The following is a 21,662-nucleotide window of genomic DNA, read 5'->3' as shown; positions in this document are numbered from 1 at the left end:
CGAGCCCCCTTCGCGGGGGACGCGCCGGGCGCAGCGCAGCCGGGACCTGCCTGGTTGGGTGGGGGCGCTGATCGCGGAAAAAATGGGGGACACCGGGGGTCCCGCACGGCAGCGCCGGCCTGGCGGGACGCCAGCTCACCGTGCCCGGGAGGAGACAGGCCTCGATTGGCCGCAGCCAGCTGGGAATCCGAGGCCCCCGCCGGGCCGGGCAGTGACGGCCAATTAGCAAACAGCCCAATTAGCGCGCGGCAGCGCCCGCAAGTTAAACCCCGACGCGAGCGCGGATGGCCGAGGTATGGCTGTCCCTGCGTGTGATCGCCTGTGACCGTGCGGCCGTCAGAGCCATCCGGGCCTGGGGTTCACCGTCCAGGGGTGGATGTGTGTTGTGTGACAGTGTGCGCCTGTGTGAGTCACTGTGAGTGCGGGCGTATGACTGTCGGAGCGACTTCTTTGTGTGCCTAGCCCCAGTTGTGACTGCGTGTGACAGCGGATGGGGACATGTAACGGTGTGTGTGGCATCGTAGTGTGTACATGGCTGACTTGTATGTGGCGGTGTCACAGTGTACGTGGTGAGTGGCTGCGTGTCGTTGTGTATAGATGACTGTCAGGGTGGCGTGTGGGACAGCAAGACTGTAAGTAGTGCACGGCTGCCTGTGTGTGGCCGCGGGACGCTGTGTGTCAGCTTGTGAATAACGTGAGGCTGTCCGGAGGACGTGGGTGAGTGTGTCACTGTGTCGTCGTGCGGGTGGCGGTCGGGATGACTTCTGCCTGTGATCCGGACAACTCAGGGCGGGAGTGGAACCGCCAGGGTATCGGCGTCAGTGGCATGTGCCCGTCGGCGGGACTGCGGTGTGCGTGTCGCCCGTGCGCCCCCGAGAGTGCCGCTTCCCGAGCCGCCAGGTGACTCCGGCCCCGCGCTCCAGCCCGGGACGCTGGGGCCCTGGCCGGAGACCCGAGGGCGCGGGCAGGCCCCGCCCGCCTCGCCCCCGCCCGCCCCCGCCTACCTTGCCGCAGTGGTAATAGTCCAGGTGCGCCAGGCCGGCCGGCTCGGCCCCGGGCCGCGCGCCCACCGCGGGCGCCGAGGGGTACAGGCGGACGTCCATGGCGGGCGGGCGCGGCGGCGGCGGCGGCTCCCGCGGGCAGCGCCTGGGCGGGTGGCGGGTGGGAGCCAGTGTGCGAGCCGGTGTGCGAGCGCGGGGGGCGGGCCGGGGGCGGTGCCCGGGGAAGCGCCCCGCCCCGCCCCCGCCCCGCCCGCGCGCGCTATTGTTCCGGCCTCCGGCGCCGCCGAGGGCCGGGGGCCCGGGCCGGGGCGGGAGGTCCCTCCCCCGGGCAGAGCCGCAGCCCGGTCCCCCGCCCCGCCCTCCGCCCCTGACGGTCTGAGAGTGTTGTGCGCCTGTCCAGACGGCCCTTCGCGTCCCGCCTTTCGCCACCAAGGGTGAGAGGAGCGAGAAGCCCTTAAGACACCCATCCCCGAAAGTGGGATACCCCCCGCCCTAAATACCTGGGGCGGCGCTGAGCCCCCAGGCGGCGTGGGGAGGCGAGGAGGAAGGTGGTGACAGGAACTCTTTCGCAGATGGGTGCTGCCTTACCTGGGGACACGGCCCAGCGCCGAGGCTGCTCTCAGGATGCCCTTCCTCCGCGTCTCGCTGATCTCACTCACCGTGAGAGGGGCCCAGGGGGAATCGCTGCGCTTAAGCTCTCACTTTACACATGGGGAAACTGAGGCAAGGACTTTCAGCATCAGTAATGGAGCTCCAGGCGCGTGGGCTCCACTGCTCCCCCAAGGATCCGGCGCTGAAACTACTTGGAGAAGGCAGAAGGACCCCGCCCCCTTTGAATGACAGTGGTGGGGGAGGACAGCGCATAGGAAAGGCCCAGAGCCTGAAACTCCGAAGAAGGGTCTAGAATCTGCCCGCGCTCAGGGTCTCCTGAAGTGAGAAAGAGAAGGAAATGGGATGGCTCCGATGGTGAGTCAGAAAGGTGACTATGAAATGGGCTTTCCTCACACCCAACACCCCCCCCCAAAAAAAAATGAAAGGCCTCTAATTCCTCGCATCACTTGCTGGTTGCTAGACTGTTGCTCCTCCCCTTTTCCTGCAAGAATTATCTACACTAGCTTTCTCCACTGCCTCACCTCCCCCTGACTGCTCCACCCACTTCCCTCTGGTTAGGCCCTGGCACACGGGGGATGCCTGCCTGGGAAAGGCCAGGAGGCAGAAGTCAGCCAGAAGTCGTGTGTGGCAGCAGGGCATAGGATGCTATTAGGGGAGAAGGGCTTGAGCCCCTTGCTCACTCAGGAGCCAGCTTGCAACTTAGCTCCCAACTGCTGCGTGGGCTCTGCGGTTCTGGCCTAGAGCGAGGACCACTGTACAGACCCACGAACACAATGCAACTTAGCTCCCAACTGCTGCGTGGGCTCTGCGGTTCTGGCCTAGAGCGAGGACCACTGTACAGACCCACGAACACAAGATGGTGTGGGAAACAGACTTCCACTGAAGGCCTGTGAACAACAGAGGGAAATTACGGCTCAGAAAGGAAAGAACTTTTAAATAAATGTTAGCGGTCATTGTTTCTAGAAATACAGTGCCACACCCCATCAGAAGGAATTTTCCACTGTCCTCTCTCCTTTTTCTCCCTGTGGTTATCCAGCTGACCCAGCACTACTTATTGAAAAGATCACCCCCGCCTCTACACACACACACATCCCTCCACTTCTCTGCGGTGCTAACTTTGTCATAAATCAAGTAGTCCATACGTATATGCGACTATTCCTAAATTCTCTGTTCTCTTTTTCTAGCCTCTTTTTCTCTCCTTGTGTCATTATCACACTGTCTGAATTACTGTAGCTTTATAAGTCTTAACATCTCATAAAATAAGTCTACTTGCCTTGTTCTTTAAGACTGCCTTGGCTATTCTTGACCTTTGCACTTCCATAGAACTCTTAGAATCAGCACACACACACACACACACACACAGTCTTGCTGGGATTTCAATTGATATAGCTTTGAATCTTTAGATTGATTTGAATACAATTGACATTTTCAATATTAAGTCTTCTTATCCATGAACATGGTATGTTCTTCCATTTATTTGGGTTTTTTAAAAAGTTTTCTCAGTGATTTTATGATTTTCTATGTAGAGATCTTTCACATCTTTCATTAGATTTAGCCCAGGGTATTTTATGTTTTTGATGCTATTATAAATGGCTTCTTTATTTTATTTTCTGTTTGTTGTCAATACAATGTGGTGGTTTCACAAGTCCACAAATTCTTTGACACTCCTTCTAAGAAGTGGAGTCTAATAATGTTCCTTTTAAAAATAACCAATCTTAGCGAATGTTTTTTTAACAAACAGAATGTAGCAGAAGTGAATCTTCATGACTTTTGAGGTCATCTAGGCTATAAAAGTTAATACAGCTTGTGCTTGGCTCCCTGTCTTGGAGCCTTGTCTTTGCAGTCCTAAGCCACCTTAAAAGAAGTCTTAGGATACCATGCTTTGAAGAAGGAACCCATATGCAAAGACTCTGAGACTAAGTAAAGAGATGAAGAAGACACCTAGCCAGTCCCCAGCTGGGCCAGCCTTTGCTGTTCTAGTTCCATCTGCTGTCTGATCATGCTCATATGAAAAAGCCTGAAACATCTAGCTGAGCCCTTCCTGAATACAAAATGCACAGAAACTATGAGAGATAATAAATAATTATTGTTCTTTGAAATCACAAAGTTTTGGGATGATTTGTTACTTAGCAATACAGATCTGAAACATAACAGAAATAGATTTTTATATAATGCCCTTGTATCCAGCAACATTGCCAAACTCACCTGTTAATTCTAACAATTTATCTGTAAATTCTTTGCTTTTAAAAACACAGATGCCATTTTTTATCTCAGCTGTAAAAATGAGAGTTTGTTTTTCCTTTTCAATCCTTATACATTTTATTTATTTTTCTTGCCTTGTTGGATTGGCTAGTATTACTAGTTTGATGTTGGAAAGAAGTAATAATAGCAGGCACCTTATCTCATTCCTGATCTCAGAAGGAAAGTTACCAATATTTCTTCATTAATCATGATGCTTGTTGTAGTTTTATTTTTGTTTGTTTCATTTTATTTTGTTTTGGTTTTTTGTAGCTATCTCTGTTGCCAGTTGGGGAAATCAATCTTCACAGCAACACTCTGGGTCAGGAAATAAGACTATCATGGCCATTTTACAGATGAAGAGTGAGGCCCAGAGAGCAATGCTCAACATCAGTTAATAGCAGACCTAGGTGTATACACAAGCCTGGAAATCCCACCTGGACCACTTCCCATTGCCTGTATTTCCACAGTGTCGATCTCATACTAATTCTGTCCAGAGCTGTAGGACAGTGCCCACCAGAGTTTGGAGACCTATGTGCAATATGTCAGCTGCAGGCAGCCATTTGTCTTCTCTGGAGCCTGCCAGCAGCGACCATCGACCCTGCAGTCACCTACATCCACTTCCTTCCCTAAGGAGGGAGCCCACACCAAGGAGATATCTGGGAATCCCAGTAACAAAGTCCAGCAAGGACACCCCAAAGCCCCAAAGCCCAGTCTTGCCTTTTCATATTGGCAGTTGAACAGATAATGAAGTTGATGACTCAGTTCCCACAAAAAAACACCACAGCCACATTTGTTGCCTTCAGGATAGAGAGAGACTGGAGCCCTCCCCTCTTCCCTTTTACCCCAGGGGGAATCTGTGAGGGGGAGTCTCAGGTCTCAGCCAGGGGACCATCTGGCCCAGTTTGGGGACCCAGAGTATCTGCCAGTGCATCTTGCAGCTCTCTGCTTCTGATATCATAAACAGCTGAAATATCAGAACATAGATGGGTTTTAATATGTTTTATTATTGTTGAGGTACGGTAAGGCTAACAGATCAGGAGATGACTGCCATTGAGAGGTAGTTTCGTGCTCACAGTTCCCAACAGGAGGGGGTATGCTGCCCCATGGGAAGCTCCAGGTCAGTTGGGGGGCAGAGGGAGAGGGGAGAACTGTGGGCAAGAGCCTTACTGTGATTTGCAAGGAAGGCACAGGTGAGGCAGGGTAAGCAGGTTTAGGATTGGCTAGTTTGAATAGTTTCAGTGGCTCTGGGCTTGGGCACTGTCTCTAGTTGTCCGGTACCTGGCCCCAGAGTGATTAGGGCAGGTGGATAGTGACCTGGACTGTAGTTGGAGGGTTCGGGATGGCTTTACATTTGAAAAGCATTTTCACAGGCTCACAGGTGAGTTGCTTACTATTTCTGGGAATTGGCTAACCCGAGCAGGGACAGTCCCTCCAGACTCTGCAAGACTCAAGATGTCAAAGCAGCAGAATACAGAAATAAAAGACACGGTTAATACAAGATGTGGCCACTTACCCATGGGATCCCAGAGGGAAATGAGTCCTACTCAATCTATGGCTCCTCCACCTAGGGAATGTCTTGACTTTAAACCAAAATGACCAACCCCAAAAAACCACTGTGGCAGAGGAGCTAAATACCCACCTGTGGGAGACCTTAGGTCTGATCATGAATCTTCTATGTTCTCCTTATAGGCATGGGTAGAATTGTACTTCCCCTCCCACTTGAACTTAGGTGTGACCTTGTGACTTGCTTTAGCTAATGGGACATGAATGGAAGTGGTGTGTGTCACTTCCAGGTGGGGGCTTCAAGGACCTGGGCATATTTAATCATATTCCTTACCATTCAACCATGAAAATCCTAACACATCCCAGCATAATTTTTAAGACTCAAATCAATTAACACTTGTTTGTTGAAGCCTTCTCCAAGACTCCAAGTCAGTGCTCCAATTTGCTGCTCCGACAACTGCCTGCACACAGGACTATTAGTGTTGACTTCAGGGAATGGCCCTATGGGTTTCTCCAGGACAGGGACAATGGCCTGCTCATCTTGGTGCCCCCAGTGAGCTAGTACAGCATGGATGCTTTGTGCCCACCTCTAGGGTGGGCAGACCCTAGGGTAAGAGACCTTTCTATCTCTCTGTCTCTCTCTAGAAGAAGAAGGAGAAGAAGAAGAAGGAGGAGGAGGAGGAGAGGGAGGAGGAGAAGAAGGAGAAGAAAGAAGAAGGAGGAGGAGGAGAAGAAGGAGAAGGATGAGAAGAAGGAGAAGGAGAAGAAAGAGAAGGAGAAGAAGAAGAAGCCACCTCTGTGTTGTTCAGCTTCTAGGGCACATACAGGCCACATTTGCCAGTAATAGAAGTCACAATTCAGCACTATGGGTGAGGCTCCAGCCACATCTGTCTCTCTGTCTCTTCCTCCCCAGTAGCCAGTGTGGGCTTACGTGGGGTGGGAGGTAAGCTTACGTGTTAAGCTGGATTGAAGTGAGAAAACGGAGACACACAGGGAAAATCTCACCTCTCTTCACTGAGGTCTTCCAAAAGCCAGTCCTAAGCCATGGATTCTAGTGCAAGTGGATTATTGGAGAGTGATCCCAAGACACACAGCCAGGGGAGTGAAGACATGAGATAAGGAAAGGAAGACAGTCAAGAAAGGACATGTTATTCAACAAATTACCACTGTGGGCAACTGGCCCCTAACTCCACTGGGAAAGTCTGGGAACAGTGTAGAAAACGTGCCTCTGAGTTACCCTATTTGAAAGGCAAGGAATTGGGGTCTTTACCCACCAACTCCTAACAGTTAAGCCTATTCCTATGGACATTGATTCCCAGCACTTCATCCTGGCAGGCAGAACGGGGCTGCGGTTACCGGAAAGCCCTTAAACAGAGACACAGGCGCCAGGTGCACTCCACACACGCGTCTCCTTCAGGGACTTGGTCAAGGTGGGTAGCTATTGTCTAGGGCAGCAGTCGGCATTCCTGAGGCCCTGGCCATTGTACTTTTGGAAAGTATCGCTCCAACCTGTCCATTATTTTTGAAAACTGGCCAAGGCAGCCCAAAACTTCCACTCAAAATGTCTGCCAGGCAAAATACCCAATAGACCAATGCATGTGTGGCAGAGACGTTGACACAAGGTGACGCACTCAGGCCGCTGCGCAGAAGAAGAGCACCAGATGGGATGTTAAAGGCTCTGCATTCATGTCCTAAGCTCTTCTTATTCCCTGTTTGACCTTAGCCACGTCGCTGCACCTCTTTGAGCCTCAGTGCCACCTCTGCAAAATCAGGTGGCAATGCCTACTCCATGGACTTATGAGAAGCAGCAGGAAAATGGATGGCAAAATGCTTCTAAAACTCCAAAGTACCATTAAATTGTGAGTCATTGGTATTAAAAAATGCTTTCCTACTCGATGGTTCTAAAGTCCCCTCACAAAAGGAATGGGCTTCTCCCTTATGTTTCACCCCGGAACCATGACCCCTCTCCAACTTTCTAGAGGGATAGTGCCAAGGTCCATCTGTGAGACTTCACACTCCTGGGAGTGTCATGGCAAGGGGAGGTGGTTTGGGGCCGGGAAGGAAGAAGGGTGGAGAGTCCCTGGGAGAGGACTGAGGTGCATGGACAACCTGCTGCCAACCCACACCTTGTGCAGGTTTGAAAGGCACGGGTCCTCTCGCCAGCTTCCAAGGTGAGTGTTATTATCAAAGCACTTTTTACAAATGAGAAAACTAGGGTTTAGAAAGGTGATGTCTCTAAACCTCAGTCTTATAACCAGGGATTCATACCTGAAATCTATGCCCCTTCTACCACAACACACTATAGTCAGGTTAAATTACATAGTGCAGATTGTCCTACAAACAGCTTGTAGTGGGTGAGCTGTCTGAAACACATTCCCCGAGAACTCCCAAAGTCTTCTTACATTTGTCTGCCATGAGCATATCTGTATATTAATAGTGTGCTACATAGGGGGAGAAATCAGAAAAGTTAAATGTAAGTGAACACAACTCAAAAAAAGAAATAATAAAAGAAAAAAATCACCATGTGTGGCTATCTAGAGAGAAATAAAAGCACTAATAACAGCTAAGCATCGCTGAGCGCCAGATGCATGCCAGGCACTGTAAAAGTACTGTACATCTATTACCTCTATTAACCTTGACAACAACCCCATGATGTAGGTACTACTATTATCTCTATTTTACAAATGAGGAAACTGACGCACAGAGAGACTAAGTAACTTACCTGCCAGGTGCCTGTCATAGCCAGGATTTGCAACTAAACTCACACTCATAACCACCAGACCTCACTGCATCTCTGTGTAAAATCTGTTAGTGTTTTGATTGAAATTACATTTAATTATCGAATTAACTTTGGGAGAATTGAATTTTTTGATAAAAAGTTCTTTCAGTTCATATATATATTTACACACACACATATATATATTATTTATATATATATGTATATCAATGTATAGGAATACTATTAAAGTTCTGAATGTTGACTTTATATACAGGAAATTTTTTAACTCTCTTATTTTTTTCTAATAGTTTTTCTACAGATTCTCTTCAAGTTTGTGTGTAGATGATCATGCTATCTGAAAGGGGGGATTGATTCTACTCTTCCTTTCCAATCATCTTACTACTTCTATCTTTGTCTTTTCTTATTGCATCGTCCAGCATCCCTAGAATCAATGTTAAATAGAAGTGGAGATATCAGACATCTTATTGTGCTCCTTACCTCCAATATAACATATTCTATATTTCACAATGAAGCCATTAAGTAAGATACTTATTATAAGCTTTTGGTAATACTCTTTATCAGTTAACAAAGTTTCTTCTTATTTTTAGTCTTCTAAGAGATTCTTTTTCTGACATGAATTATAATTTACAATGCCTTTTTGGCATCTATTGAAATAGTCATCTGTGTTTTACCTTCTAACCTATTAATATTGTGTATTATATTTATAGATATTATTCATGTTGAACCATCCTTGAATTCCTAGGATAGTTGGTGGGACTTCTACCTGGTCATATTTTTTTTAATATACTGCTAAAGTCTATGTTCAGTTATTTCACTTAGGATTTTTTTGCATCTATCTTAATAAGTGAAATTGGTCTGAAATTCTTTTATGCTGTTGTTGCCAAGTTTTATGTATCCAGGGTACACTGCTTTTGCCTAAATGAGTAGGGAAGAAGACTTTTTATAACTTATTCAACTTCATAAATTAAAATTGGATCATTATATCATATTTTTCTTCAGTAAATGGTAAGTTATACTTTTCTAGAAAGTTGTTTATTTCTCCTAACTTTTCAAATATATTGGTGTAAATGTATTTTTAGTATTATCTTACAATGTTTAAAACCCTACTGCATCTATATTATCTATGCTTTTTCTCTTATTTTCCTAATCAATCATACTTAAAGTTTATCTGTGTCATTAGACTATTTTTATTCTATATTTCCATTCTCTATATCCTCTTCTCTCCAAATTTTATATAGCAAAAGGATTAACATTTTTATAAACATAGATAATATGTGTTAAGTATCTGGCACTTAGAAAGTGTTTTGCAAAATGTTGGTTAAATTAATATATGAAAAATATTTTTGAGCACATGCCAGGGACTGAAAATTCAACTATGATTGAGATAAAATTCGTGCTTACAGCTTAACTGGGGAGACAGCTAGATAAATAGTCAATTAAATACAGTATGATAAACATAATAGAGGTGAGTGGAAAGTGGAATGGGAATATGAAGGAGTATTTCTCAATAAGGAAGGTGATGCTGAGCTGGGCACCGTAGGGTGAGTAGGAGTTAGGCAGGTGAATGAAATGAGTGTCTCTTGGCCCTGCCCTTGGTCCCATCTTCAGTTGGCTCAGCTCTGAGCAGGAGTGGGCTTCCTAGACTCAGGAATCTGTGATCTTAAGTCTCCTTCATTTCCACAAGAGAATGTCTATAAATGTTTCCCCCTTCTAAGGATAACGATACTCTACTTTGGTCCCAGACTCCCCTTGGCTCCATGTTCTCTATCACCTGCAGTGGCTTCAATGATGTACAGGCTTGGGAAAAGGAGACTAAAGATAGGAGATGGCTGCTACTTCTATCTTGCAGAAGACATTTGTCAAAGCCCCAATGGTAACAACCACTCTCCAATTGCTGGTGGTTTTGTAAACAGGCCCACTTTAGGGGTCATATCAGGACAAGAACCTAAAAATAAAGAATGTACAACTCTCTGGTCACTCCCTTCCAAGGTGACCTCTGGCCTTTGGGCAATCATTCTATAGAAGCCTAAGTTTCCTAGTCCAAAAACCGTCAGAGAAGTGGGGCTATCAATGGCCCAAATTGCTCAGAGACAGTAGTTTAGTTCATGGCCATGAGAAAGAAAAAGGGTTACAAAGTCCTGGAGTGTTGACAGCAACCATTCGGCTGTGGCCTCCCTCAAGACAATATATTTATTGAGCACTTACTATGTACTAAGTGTTTGGAATATATCGTCTCATGTGATCCCCACCAACAAACCTGTGAGGCTGTTGCTAATGTCACCATCCCAGCTTACAGGTCAGGAAAGTGAGGCTCAGAGAGGTTAGGTAACTTGCCCTAGAAAACACTGGGCCTACAATGTTGAGAGGGGGAATTCACTGGCAAGAGCATGAGAAAACTTTCTGGGGTGACACTCATGTTCTATATGTTGATGAATGTTTGGGTTGCACAGGCAGACACATTTGTCAAAACTCAGCAAATGTACATTTAAGATTTGTACATCTCGTTGTGTATAAATTTCACATTTAAAAAAATGCAAACAAATATTAGACTCTAACTGATGATATGCATGCTGATGTGTTTGAGGGGAAATGAAAGGATATTTGCAATTTGAAATGTGCCCCAAAAAGAAGATGGCTTGATGGAAGAGAACTTGCTAGATGGATAAATACGTGATAAAGCCAGGAGAGTAAAATGCTAATGGCAGAATCCAGGTGGTGGGTATCCAGGTGTTGACTGTAATATGCTTTCGACATTGTTCATGAAACTGTCATAACAAAGTGTGGAGGAGAAATATCGTGTATGTCACGGTGGCAATTGTGTAAACATATTTGTGCCTGCACCTGCTATTTACCATGCTTTCCCTCTGAAAGAATGCAGAAATAGTCCTTCCTCCCTGTCTTCCTTCCATTCCTCCCTTTCTCCCTCCTTTCCTCCAGCAAATAGCAACAAAGTGCCAAAGCTGGCTTGGCAACAAGTCCAGGTTCCACTATCCTCTGCTCACTTCCTTTGCCCAGGAGGCATTTGTTGCTCCCGCTGATGGGCGTCCGCCTGGAGCTCAGCTAAAGGCTATGCAGAGAGTCGCACGCAAGCAACATTCACCCGGGACCCCACTCTGCCATGCACCTTGGACAGCGAGAACCAGCTCTCGACTCAGCACGCAGTGGATCATCCAGTAGTGTTGGTGAACGCAGAGACAGGGACGAGGAAAAAGTGTCCTGTGTCCAGTGACTGGAATTCTAGATGACTTTTCCCCCCAACTTTCTTTAATGATGTCTGATTGCCTTTCAGATAAGAACCCCACACCCAGCCCACCCAGGAGCCCCGGGGATGCCCTCAACACGGCTTTGCACCCAACTTTTCCATCAAGAGAGGAGTAACCAGCATGCGGAATGGCAGTGAGCTCTTTGTTGGCTTGCCTGTGTTTTTATTGTTGGCTTATTTATTTTTTCTTTTGTTTTGCTGTATAGTTCCTTTAAAATACCCAGAGAAGGAAACCACTCTACATAAAGAAATTTGAGTTTTTGAATGCTTGCTTACCATCTGAAATGTCACTTGCACGTTAAGTCTGTGTCCCCGAGTTGCTGTGGCAACCTCGGCAGCACTCTTTGCCCAGGGTGACAAAGGGGCCCTTTGTTAGCCGGGAGGCCAGGTCTGGGTGCAGGGACATCCCATTCAGCCCATCCTAACAAAGGAGCACACGTCCCCCTCTCTGAGCAGGCCAGCCGCCGGCCTGATTATGCCTGTGCTGTTGACAACCTTCCGTGGGGAGACCAGGAAAGAAATCTCCTATTATTGGCATCTTTGCACCAAAGTGTTTTTTTCTTTTCTTTTTCTCTCTGTGCTGCTTGCTGTACAAAAACCCCTGCAAAGGGCCCCACTCATGCTCTTGCAAAGAAAAACACCAATTGTGAGTCCTCCCTGGAAGAGGGATGAGGCTACCAATCTTAATTGAATCTCCTAAACTTGGTATTAAAATGGCAACTCTACCAGCGGTAGGTGAACAGAGGGGTTTTCAAATTTTAGCAAGCACCCTGGCCTGGGAAGAGGTCTTGGAGGCCCCTGGTTCTGCAGTGGCCTCTGCACCCAAGAGCAAGGGTCTTGTGCTAAGGACATGCTCCCCCCCCACCCATGTACTGAGATCAGATCTGGGGGCTCAAGTTTCATTCAGCCTTGGACGTGTCTCTTCCCTCAAAGTTGAAGCCCAGAGAGGGCCAGTGCCTTGCCCAGGCTCTCTGAGCTCGACCCTTGAGAGCAAGGCCAAGAAGTCCAGGCCTGGGCTCTTTAAGGTCACAGGCGGGTGAGGAACAGCCCCAGGCCTTAGCTGCAGCGAGGGTGGGGGACCAAGTTCAAAGGCAAGCCAGGCAAAAGAATAAGGATACATGAGCAGGGCTTAGAGAACCATTAGGAGCCCCTTAGGCTGAACACACACCCTGCAGTCCACCAGTTCTCCAGCTCTGTACTGGGGGGTGAAGGCATTCGCATAGGAGCAGTGGAAACCCTCAGCCTCAGTCAATTCTAGACTAAGAGAGAAAGGAAAGGAGGAGGGAGACAGATTGTGAAACAGGGAGGAGATTCCAGTTTGGGAGGTCTCCATGGGATGACAGCTGGAGGGGAGGTGGGAGGGCTCAGGATGGTATGGCCAGGTCTGCAAGTTGGATTTGTTAATTAAAGATGGGGGAGTGGCAATCTCTACAGTATGTCCTTTGCAGTGAGGGTGGGCTGGTGTCTGGAGAAAGGACAGTCCAGGGCAGGAGACTAGAGGGGGGGCTAGGTCCCCAGGAGAATGAGGATCTCATGCCTCAGGCCAGCAGCTGGACCTGAGGGCACAACCTGACCATGATGTCCTCCAGGAAGGGTAGGGGTGGGGTCTGCACTGTGTCTGGACTGCCTAGCCTTGTTCCTTGCACATAGTGAGCTAGAAATATTTGTGCAATCAATGACTGAATTGATAACGTCAGTGATCCAGTTCCCCTGGATCTGTGTGGATGCCATCTGTGAACATCTGAGAGGTTTGAAAGGGAAGAAAGCAGGGGAGCTTGTATGGGGGTGGGGGCAGTGAGCATGTGGACAGCATGAATCTGTTAGGGTGACATGAGCTGCTGTAACAAATAAACCCTGAATTTTAGTGGCTTAACATCAAAATAGAAGTCTATTTCCTGCCCACTGAAGAGTACAATCTAGTAGTTCCTCCAGATTGTTGTCGGCCATTGGCTGACAGCTTTCCTCCATGTGGTGACTCATGGATCCAGGAGTCCTCTATCATGGGCTCCACCATTCCCCATGACAGGGAAAAACCTTCCAGCACTGGGACTCAGCCGCTCACCCCCTCCCCACTGCTCAGCATCCCTGAGGGCCGGCACTGCCCTGGCTGGGAAGCCCCAGCAGGTGCCCACTGCTGGGGCAGGGCCTCATGTGTGGACAACTGCTGTCTGAGCCCCTGGTGCTCTGCCACCTGCTCCCATCCTCTGTTGGAGCTGGCTGCACCATCTTGATTGGATACTTTTTGAATCCCACTGTTGCTGATTGGATGTTAGAGCTTGTTGCTGATTGGATGTTAAAGCTTGTTGCTGATTAGATGTTAAAGCTTGTTGCTGATTGGACGCTTTTTGAGTCCTGCCAAGGGTATAAAAACAGGAGGAGAACAAGGGTGGCGAGGGTCAGAAGTCGGCTGAGCCTGCTGGAAGAATAAAGACTTTTCTACTCTTCGTGTGCCACTCAGTTCTTTCCCTCTTTCCCTGCTGCAACTAGAACTGTAACACTAGCTGTACACCTTGCCACAACACCCAGAGCTCAGCTGCTTCATATAAGCCCCAGCCCAGAAATGACACATCATTTCTGCTCACCTTCCCTTGATGAGAATTAGTCACGTGGCTAACCCTAGATGCAAGGCAGGCTGGGAAAGGTAGTCCTAGACTGGAAAGATGCCTCCTCAAAACAATTTGACACCATAGAAGGGGTAGCATGGATTTGTGGTGCACTGACATAGGAAGTGACAGAAATATAAGGAGGGTGGGGCCTCAGTGGCCCAGGACGTGAGCTGCTACAACTTGACCCCGAATTCAGTTCTTAGTCTTGAGATTCTAACTGGAACATGAAGGCGAGCCATGTGCCAGGAGAGAGAGGTGCAAGGCATGAGTGACCGTCTCATCCCAATTGCTCCATTTGATCCTCGCTCAGTTTTGGAGAAGTGCTCCCTTAGCTCATTATTTCTCTTTTGCAGCCAAGCAAGCAGGTTCAGAGAGAGCACCCTGGGCAAGGCCACTCCGGTGAAGTCAGGACTGGAACTCAGTGCATCGGTTTCCTACTCTTGTGCCGGTTCATCTAATCCCTTGAATCTAAATTGATTTCTCAGAACAGCCCCGAGATTTTTGTGTTATTCCAGTAGAACAGTGTATAGCATGTCACATCACAATTTTGTTCCCAAGCACTGAGAGAGTGGTCTGTGGCCATCAGTCTGGGCAATTTTTTTCAATGATGACTTGGAGGGGGGACCTTTTATTCTCCAGCCCCCAGGTGGCCAGGCTTGGCCAGGCTCACCCTGCTGTGTCAGAATTCTTGCATTATAGCTCAGCAGCTCTGTTACAAAGTGTAAGATCTTTTAACATATTTTTAAACACTGTCACTCTGCTCTGTGTTTGTTACATTTCCCTTTGTCCTGAAGCTGGGCTCAGGCAAAAACATTTTTCCCATCAAACATTCAATAGGGCTCTTACAAAGTACCATGGATTAAATAGCAGCATTTATGACCTCACTGCCACACCACGCCCCCTCCCCCCCCCTTTTTTGTCCCAGCACCAAAAATCAAATGCCAAAAAGGCAACAGATTTCCAGCTGCTTTGAAACAGGCTGTGTGGGTCCAAAGGTTGTTTCATCTTGGACACTGTGTGACCCTGCGTTTGGGCCTTGTTTTAAATTAATAAATGCAGGGGACAGCCGGCACTGTATCCACACGCACCTTGCGCGGCGGGTGCCTGGCCCACAGCAGGCTCAGTAAATTTAGGAGGAAATCCACACCCTGGGTGTCTCTGACCTTCCTGAAAGGCAGTGGAGTGAAGTTGTCAGAGAAACCTGTCATCTGTGGTTTTCCACTTTAAATCCAAGCGTTCTCACTTTGCCTTAAAACCCAAATGCCTGGCCGGGCGTGGTGGCTCACGTCTGTAATCCTAGCACTCTGGGAGGCAGAGGCAGGAGGATTGCTTGAGCTCAGGAGTTCGTGATCAGCCTGAGCAAGAGTGAGACCCCATCTCTATTAAAAATAGAAAGAAATTAGCTGGCCAACTAAAAAATATAGAAATATTAGCTGGGCACAGTGGTGCATGCCTGTAGTCCCAGCTACTTGGGAGGCTGAGGCAGGAGGATCGCTTGAGCCCAGGAGTTTGAAGTTGCTGTGAGCTAGGCTGATGCCACAGCACTGTAGCCTGGGCAACAGAGCAAGACTCTGTCTCCAAAAAAAAAAAAAAAGAAAGAAAGAAAGAGAACACAAACGCCTAGGGATGGCGACTGTTTCCAGTATATCTGTGCCTAGCACAGTGCAGCTCACAGCAAATAATCAATACATCATTGATTGGTTGAATTAATGAACCAAATAAGTAATAATGTCGAGATGGGCTTTCAAGGCATCAGGTTATTTCCGGCAAGCAAGGACATGAGGGTACCTTCCCTGTAGCAAAGGGAGCTCATCACAAACTGGAGGACTGGGAGGGGTAAAGTGACAGCTCTGGGGCTAGAGGGACACGCCCACCTCTGCTCTGCCCATCTTTGCTCTGCCCCCCACCCCATTCTAGCGGCTCCCACCTGGGGGTCTTTGGCTCTTCCCCTCCCCTCCCTGCTCCAACTCACAACTCTCAGATTTACCCCCGACCACCCTCTGACCTGGCTCCCACCTCATTCCCTTAGCACCTGCCTAGCCCCACCTCCAGCTCAGATGCCAGCCTGGCCCTGCCCTCCGAGGGAAGGGGTCTCACGTGACTGCTCCTGGCCCCAGCAGCATGCCTCGCCCAGAGGAGGAGCACAAGGCCCAGTGGGCAGCTCTCAGCTTCTCGTACTTAGGAACCTTCTAAGGAGCCTGCCTGCCCCCCTGGAAGCCAGCCTGGCCTGGGGCTCCGGAAGGCTGAGCCTGCAAGAAGGCAGGGGTTCAGCTGACAGAGTCTCAGGCTCTTCCTCTCCCCGCCAATGGATTTATTTAGTCCCCAGTTTTACACCAAGCCCAAAATTAATATTAATGGTATTAACCCCTTCTTTCATATATATTAAAAACTTTTTTTTCTGCCACACTGGTGTTTATCTTTTAACTTTATGGTTTCTTTTGCTCTATAGAAGTTTTTTATTTTTGTGCAATTAAATCTGTCAATCTTTTCCTTTCATTTTTCTAAAGATTACTAAAATGTTCTCTCTCTCTTTTTTTTTTTTTTTTTTAGACAAAGTCTTACTCTGTTGCCGGGGCTAGAGTGCTGTGGCATCAGCCTAGCTCACAGCAACCTCAAACTCCTAGGCTCAAGCAATCCTCCTGCCTCCCGAGTAGCTGGGACTACAGGCATGCGCCACCATGCCTGGCTAATTTTTTCTATATATTTTTAGTTGGCCAGTTAATTTCTTTCTACTTTTAGTAGAGATGGAGTCTTGCTCTTGCTCAGGCTGGTTTCAAACTCCTGACCTTGAATGATCCACCTGCCTTGGCCTCCCAGAGTGCTAGGATTACAGAAGTGAGCCACCTTGCCCAGCCTAAAATGTTCTCTTGTGTCTTGTGTGCTTTTGTATACTATGTGGATTGCTTTTTTTTTTTTTTTTCATTATATGCCAAACAGCCACAGATTCTTCAGCCAGTGTCTATACTCTGTGGCCCCTTATTTTGTCACCCCTACACCCCTGTGGCCTGGTTGTCATTACTCTACCTTGACATTATGTTTTGGTAAATGGGTAGGGCAAGTCCTATTCATTACACTTCTTTTCCAGGAAATTCAATTCTATTCTTTTCTACCAGATTTTATATCTCATATTATATATATAAATTATTATATATCATAATTATAATTATATAAAATTTTCTTGTGTTGTGTTCCTGGGGAAAACATCTTCTAAACCTCCATTCTCTTGTCTGTAAAATAAAGAAAATAATACCTAGATGTTGTGAGGATTCGTTCACTGTGTGTGTGTGTGTGTGTGTGTGTGTGTGTGTGTGTGTGTGTATAGTGAGTGCCTGTTGTATTCTTGACACTGTTTTAAACACTGGGGACCCAGTACTGATAAAATAGACAAAACTCTGTGCCCGCATGAACTTACATTCTAGGAAAAGACAGATGACCACAAAACAAGTGAAACTATAAGAACTAGTAGCACCAAAACAAAACATGGAATTGGAACCAGCTAGGAGGGCTGCATTTGAGGGAGAGCATTCAGGGAAGGACTCTTGCCACGGTGGTGTTTGACTGTAGCAGCCCCAGGGTGAAAGCAGAGACAAGACCTCTATGCTATGGCAATTATTCAAGACAGGGTAGATGGTGGTTTAGGATAGAGGCGTAGCCATGAGTAGGGTAAGAACTTGCTGGATTTGGATATTTCACAATATTAGAGTCAATGGAATTTGCTCATGAATAGGAGTAGGGTGTGAGAGAAAGGGAAAAGTTGAGAATATCTTCAAAATACCTAAGAGACTATAAGAATTGAATTGCCATTAAGTACATTGCCATGAAGATTGAGGATGGAGCAGTTTTAGGTAGACAGAAGTTCAACTGGGACAGCCAACATTGCAGATGTCCGTTCCCATCCACGTGGAGAGGTCAGACGGGCAGCTGGATATATGGGTCTGGAGGTCAGGGGAGTGGCCCAAATCAGCAATTCAAATTTAAGATTAAATAAGATAATGCATGTAAAGTGTTTAGCCCTTTGGGAACCTTAGAAAGGAAACAGACACATCTGTGCTGGGTACTTGTCTAAGCTCACTCGCTGCTAACAAATTTGTTCCAGGGTATCAGTGTGCGCAATTTAAACCAATGCCTCTGGCCGGGTACGAAGGCTCACACCTGTAATCCCAGCACTTTTGGGAGGCTGAGGCGGGAGCATTATCTGAGGCCAGGAGTTTGAGGCCAGCCTGGGCAACATAGTGAGACTCTGTCTCTACAAAAATTAAAAAAATAAAACAAGTCAATACCTCTGCAAAATCACTCATTTTTTTAGAACAAGTCAAAGTCCTTCCAGGCCTCTCTCAGACGGGTTTGAACTGATAGTGCACATCAGGAAGACCTGAGGAACTTTCTCCACATATCCGATTCCCGAGCCATGCGCTCCTGGATTCCAGCTCAACGGACTCGGGCCATTATTTTGTGAAAGCTCCTCACAGGTGTTTTCATGGACACTCTGGGACCACCCATTGGTCAGAACCTTGAATGCTAAACTCATAATGCCAAGAATATTGTAAAAGAAGAAAAAAAATGGAAACAATCTAAATATCCACATCATAGAGATGGGTGTTCTTATCCTCGTTTTGCAGATGAGGAATCTGCAGCTCGGAGATGAATCAACTTTCCTGAAATCTCATAGCTCGTGACGGGCAGCCAGGATCCGACTCGGGTTTTAGGGCCAAGTGCGTGTTCTTGGCACCACACCTCGCTGCCTCTTGCTGCTGGGTCACCAATGATCCCAGCGAGAAGGCAGAAGGCTATTGTGATTGTTCCAGTGACAGATACATACGTGTCAGGAGTAAGTGACCCTGCCCTTTCAGCCCACTCTTAAAAAGACGTAAGGATATGGTCAGTGCATCCCAAATCCTCGTACAATCAGAACCCCCCAGGAGGACCCCTGCGCCTCAGCCCCATAAGTTATGCTTCATTAGGTCTGAGAGAGAAATGCAGGCTTAGATGCAAAGTGTTAGCTGCCCCAAATACTCAGTCAGCCCACGATTCTTGGATTCTTGCTCGGCTTCCCCCTGCTTGCCCAGCATCAGCTCCTGAACCGCCCCCACCTCAGCGCCAGTCCTTGGGGTCCTGGCAGGAGAGGGTTAAAGTCCTGAGAACCCGGGTGCTCTTCTCTCATGAGATTGGAATGTGGTGGGGAGTGAGCTGAGCTCTGCCATTGTTGCAGAACAATTGACCCCCAGGAACAGAACAGCAGACGCTAATTATGGGACACTTGTGTCCTCCGTGTAATTATGAGACCTTAGTGACCATTAGCATAAGGAACTGAGCTCACTGGCTTGTCTGGGTCATAACTGTCCCCAGAATGCTCTGCTCAGGAGTCTGAAGAAGTAAAACTATAAACTCAGAGCATCATAGGAGACTCAGGCTGGTGAGTCTCTAGCTTGGGTCACGTTCAAATCACCCAGATACTTCAAAAACATGCAGAGTCTCAGGCCCCAAATCCAGAAACTCAGATTTGGTGGGTCTGAGAGGAAGCCGGATTAGCCACTGAGAGTCACAGAGCTCCAAGCTGAGCTCTCCTTTGGAAGCAGGGGAGAGTCCCAGCAACCATCGTGAAGTTCGCTAGGTACCTTTGCTCCCCGAGCAAGGGCTCTGAATGCCCCGTGGGTGTTGCCGGAGCCTTGTGAGTCAATCAACGCATCCTCAGACATTGGCTGAACCCCAGGCTAGCTCGCCAGGAAGACCAAGTCCAGCGATTATTTCTCTGCCTACATACTTGCCATGGAATCCTGGCTGGGAACTGGGAATATATAAAGTTCCCAAAGAGGACAAGAGGTGGCAGGTGGGGTCTAGGGTTGTCTCCCTGTGCCTGCATATCTGCATATGTCTATATCAATACGGATATTGATGCTGACAGCAATAGCAATAGCAATATCCTAATGGCTCTGTTTCTCTGCAGAACCCTGACGAATACTGGGACCGAGGGGGGTCCAGGTGACGACAGGAGGCCAGGTGACAGATGTGGGACATGGGAGGAGGTACCTTAGCATTCTAATCAGGCCTCCATCCCATTTTTAAAAATTGAAATATAATTCATACACCATAATATTCATCCTTTTAAATTGTGCAATTCAGTGGTTTTTTTGTACATTTACAGAGTGATTCAACCATTATTACCATTATCAAATTCCAGAACATTTTCATAATGCTAAGAAGAAACGCTGTAACCATTAACAACCACTCTGCCTCTCCCCCTTCCCCAATCCCTGGCAACCACTAATCTTTTTTCCGTCTCTATAGATAAATGCCTATTCTAGGCGTTTCATATAAATGGAAACATACGATACGTGGCTTTTTGTGTCTGGCTTCTTTCATTTAGCATAATGTTTTCAATGTTCACCCATGTTTTAATATGCATCAGTAGTTCATTCCTTTTTAAGGCTGAATAATATTTCATTTTATGGATATACCACATTTTGCTTATTCATTCATCAGTCAATGGACATTAGGTGCTTTCTACTTTTTGGCTACTATGAATAAAGCTGCTATAAACATTCGCATACAAATTTTTGTGTGAACATAGGTTTTCAAGTTTTAAGGATATATCCCTATAAGGGGTATATACTTACGGTAATTCTGCGTTTAACCTTATGAGGAACTGCCAGACTTTCAAAGTAGCTTCACCATTTTACATTTTACCAACAGGGTATGAGGGTTCCAATTTCTCTACATCCTCACCAATCCTTATTATCGTCCACCATTTTTGTTATAACCATACTAGTGGGTTTGAAGTATTATCTCGTTGTTGTTTTAATTCGTCTTTCCTTGATGGCTAATGATGTTGAACATCTTTTTATGTGCTTACTGCCATTTAAATATCTACTTTTGAGAAATGTATATTCAGGCTGGGTGCGGTGGCTCACACCTGTAATCCTAGCACTCTGGGAGGCCAAGGTGGGCGCATTGCTCAAGGTCAGGAGTTTGAAACCAGCCTGAGCAAGACCCTGTCTCTACTAAAAATAGAAAGAAATTAATTGGCCAACTAATATATATATAAAAAAAATTAGCCGGGCATGGTGGCACATGCCTGTAGTCCCAGCTACTCAGGAGGCTAAGGCAGCAGGATTGCTTGACCCCAAGAGTTTGAGGTTGCTGTGAGCTAGGCTGATGCCACGGCACTCACTCTAGCCTGGGCAACAAAGTGAGACCCTGTCTCAGAAAAAAAAAAAAAGAAGAAGAAATGTATATTCAGATTCTTTGCACAGCTTTTAAATTGGGTTATGTGTTTTGTTATTGTTGAATTGTCAGGGCTCTTTATATATTCTAGACACAAGTCCCTCATGAGATATATGATTTGCAAAACTTTATTCCATTCTGTATTCTGTGTTTGGACATTTTAAGTGTAAGATGCCTATTAAGCATCAATTTAGGTTTAGGTAGAGAGTGTTGAGTTGCCAGATGAATATATAAATTGAAGATGAAGGAAGAAGGTGTCAGGACTGAAGGTACAAAGCTGAGAGTCATCAGTGTGTGCATGATGTTTAAAACCAAGGTATTGCCGGACGCGGTGGCGCGCGCCTGTAGTCCCAGCTACTCGGGAGGCTGAGATGGGAGGATCGCTTGAGCCCAGGAGTTCTGGGCTGTAGTGCGCTATGCCGATCGGGTGTCCGCACTAAGTTCGGCATCAATATGGTGACCTCCCGGGAGCGGGG

General features: G+C 47.1%; 1 protein-coding gene across 1 annotated transcript in view; it reads right to left on the bottom strand.

Moving 5' to 3' along the window:
* The window catches only part of TOX2 (TOX high mobility group box family member 2), a 136,525-nt gene extending 135,372 nt beyond the window's left edge, over nt 1-1,153 (bottom strand). The window contains exon 1 of the mRNA XM_020281841.2: nt 1,005-1,153. Within this exon, the coding sequence (XP_020137430.2) occupies nt 1,005-1,103 (99 nt within the window). The 5' untranslated portion in view covers nt 1,104-1,153. The remainder of the gene's footprint in view (nt 1-1,004) is intronic.
* Between the last annotated feature and the right edge of the window lie 20,509 nt (nt 1,154-21,662).

Source organism: Microcebus murinus, chromosome 16, assembly GCF_040939455.1.
Source record: "Microcebus murinus isolate Inina chromosome 16, M.murinus_Inina_mat1.0, whole genome shotgun sequence".
NCBI classification, from domain to species: Eukaryota; Metazoa; Chordata; class Mammalia; order Primates; family Cheirogaleidae; genus Microcebus; species Microcebus murinus.
Note: the sequence above shows the minus strand (reverse complement) of the source record. Positions and strands in the feature narration are given on the sequence as shown.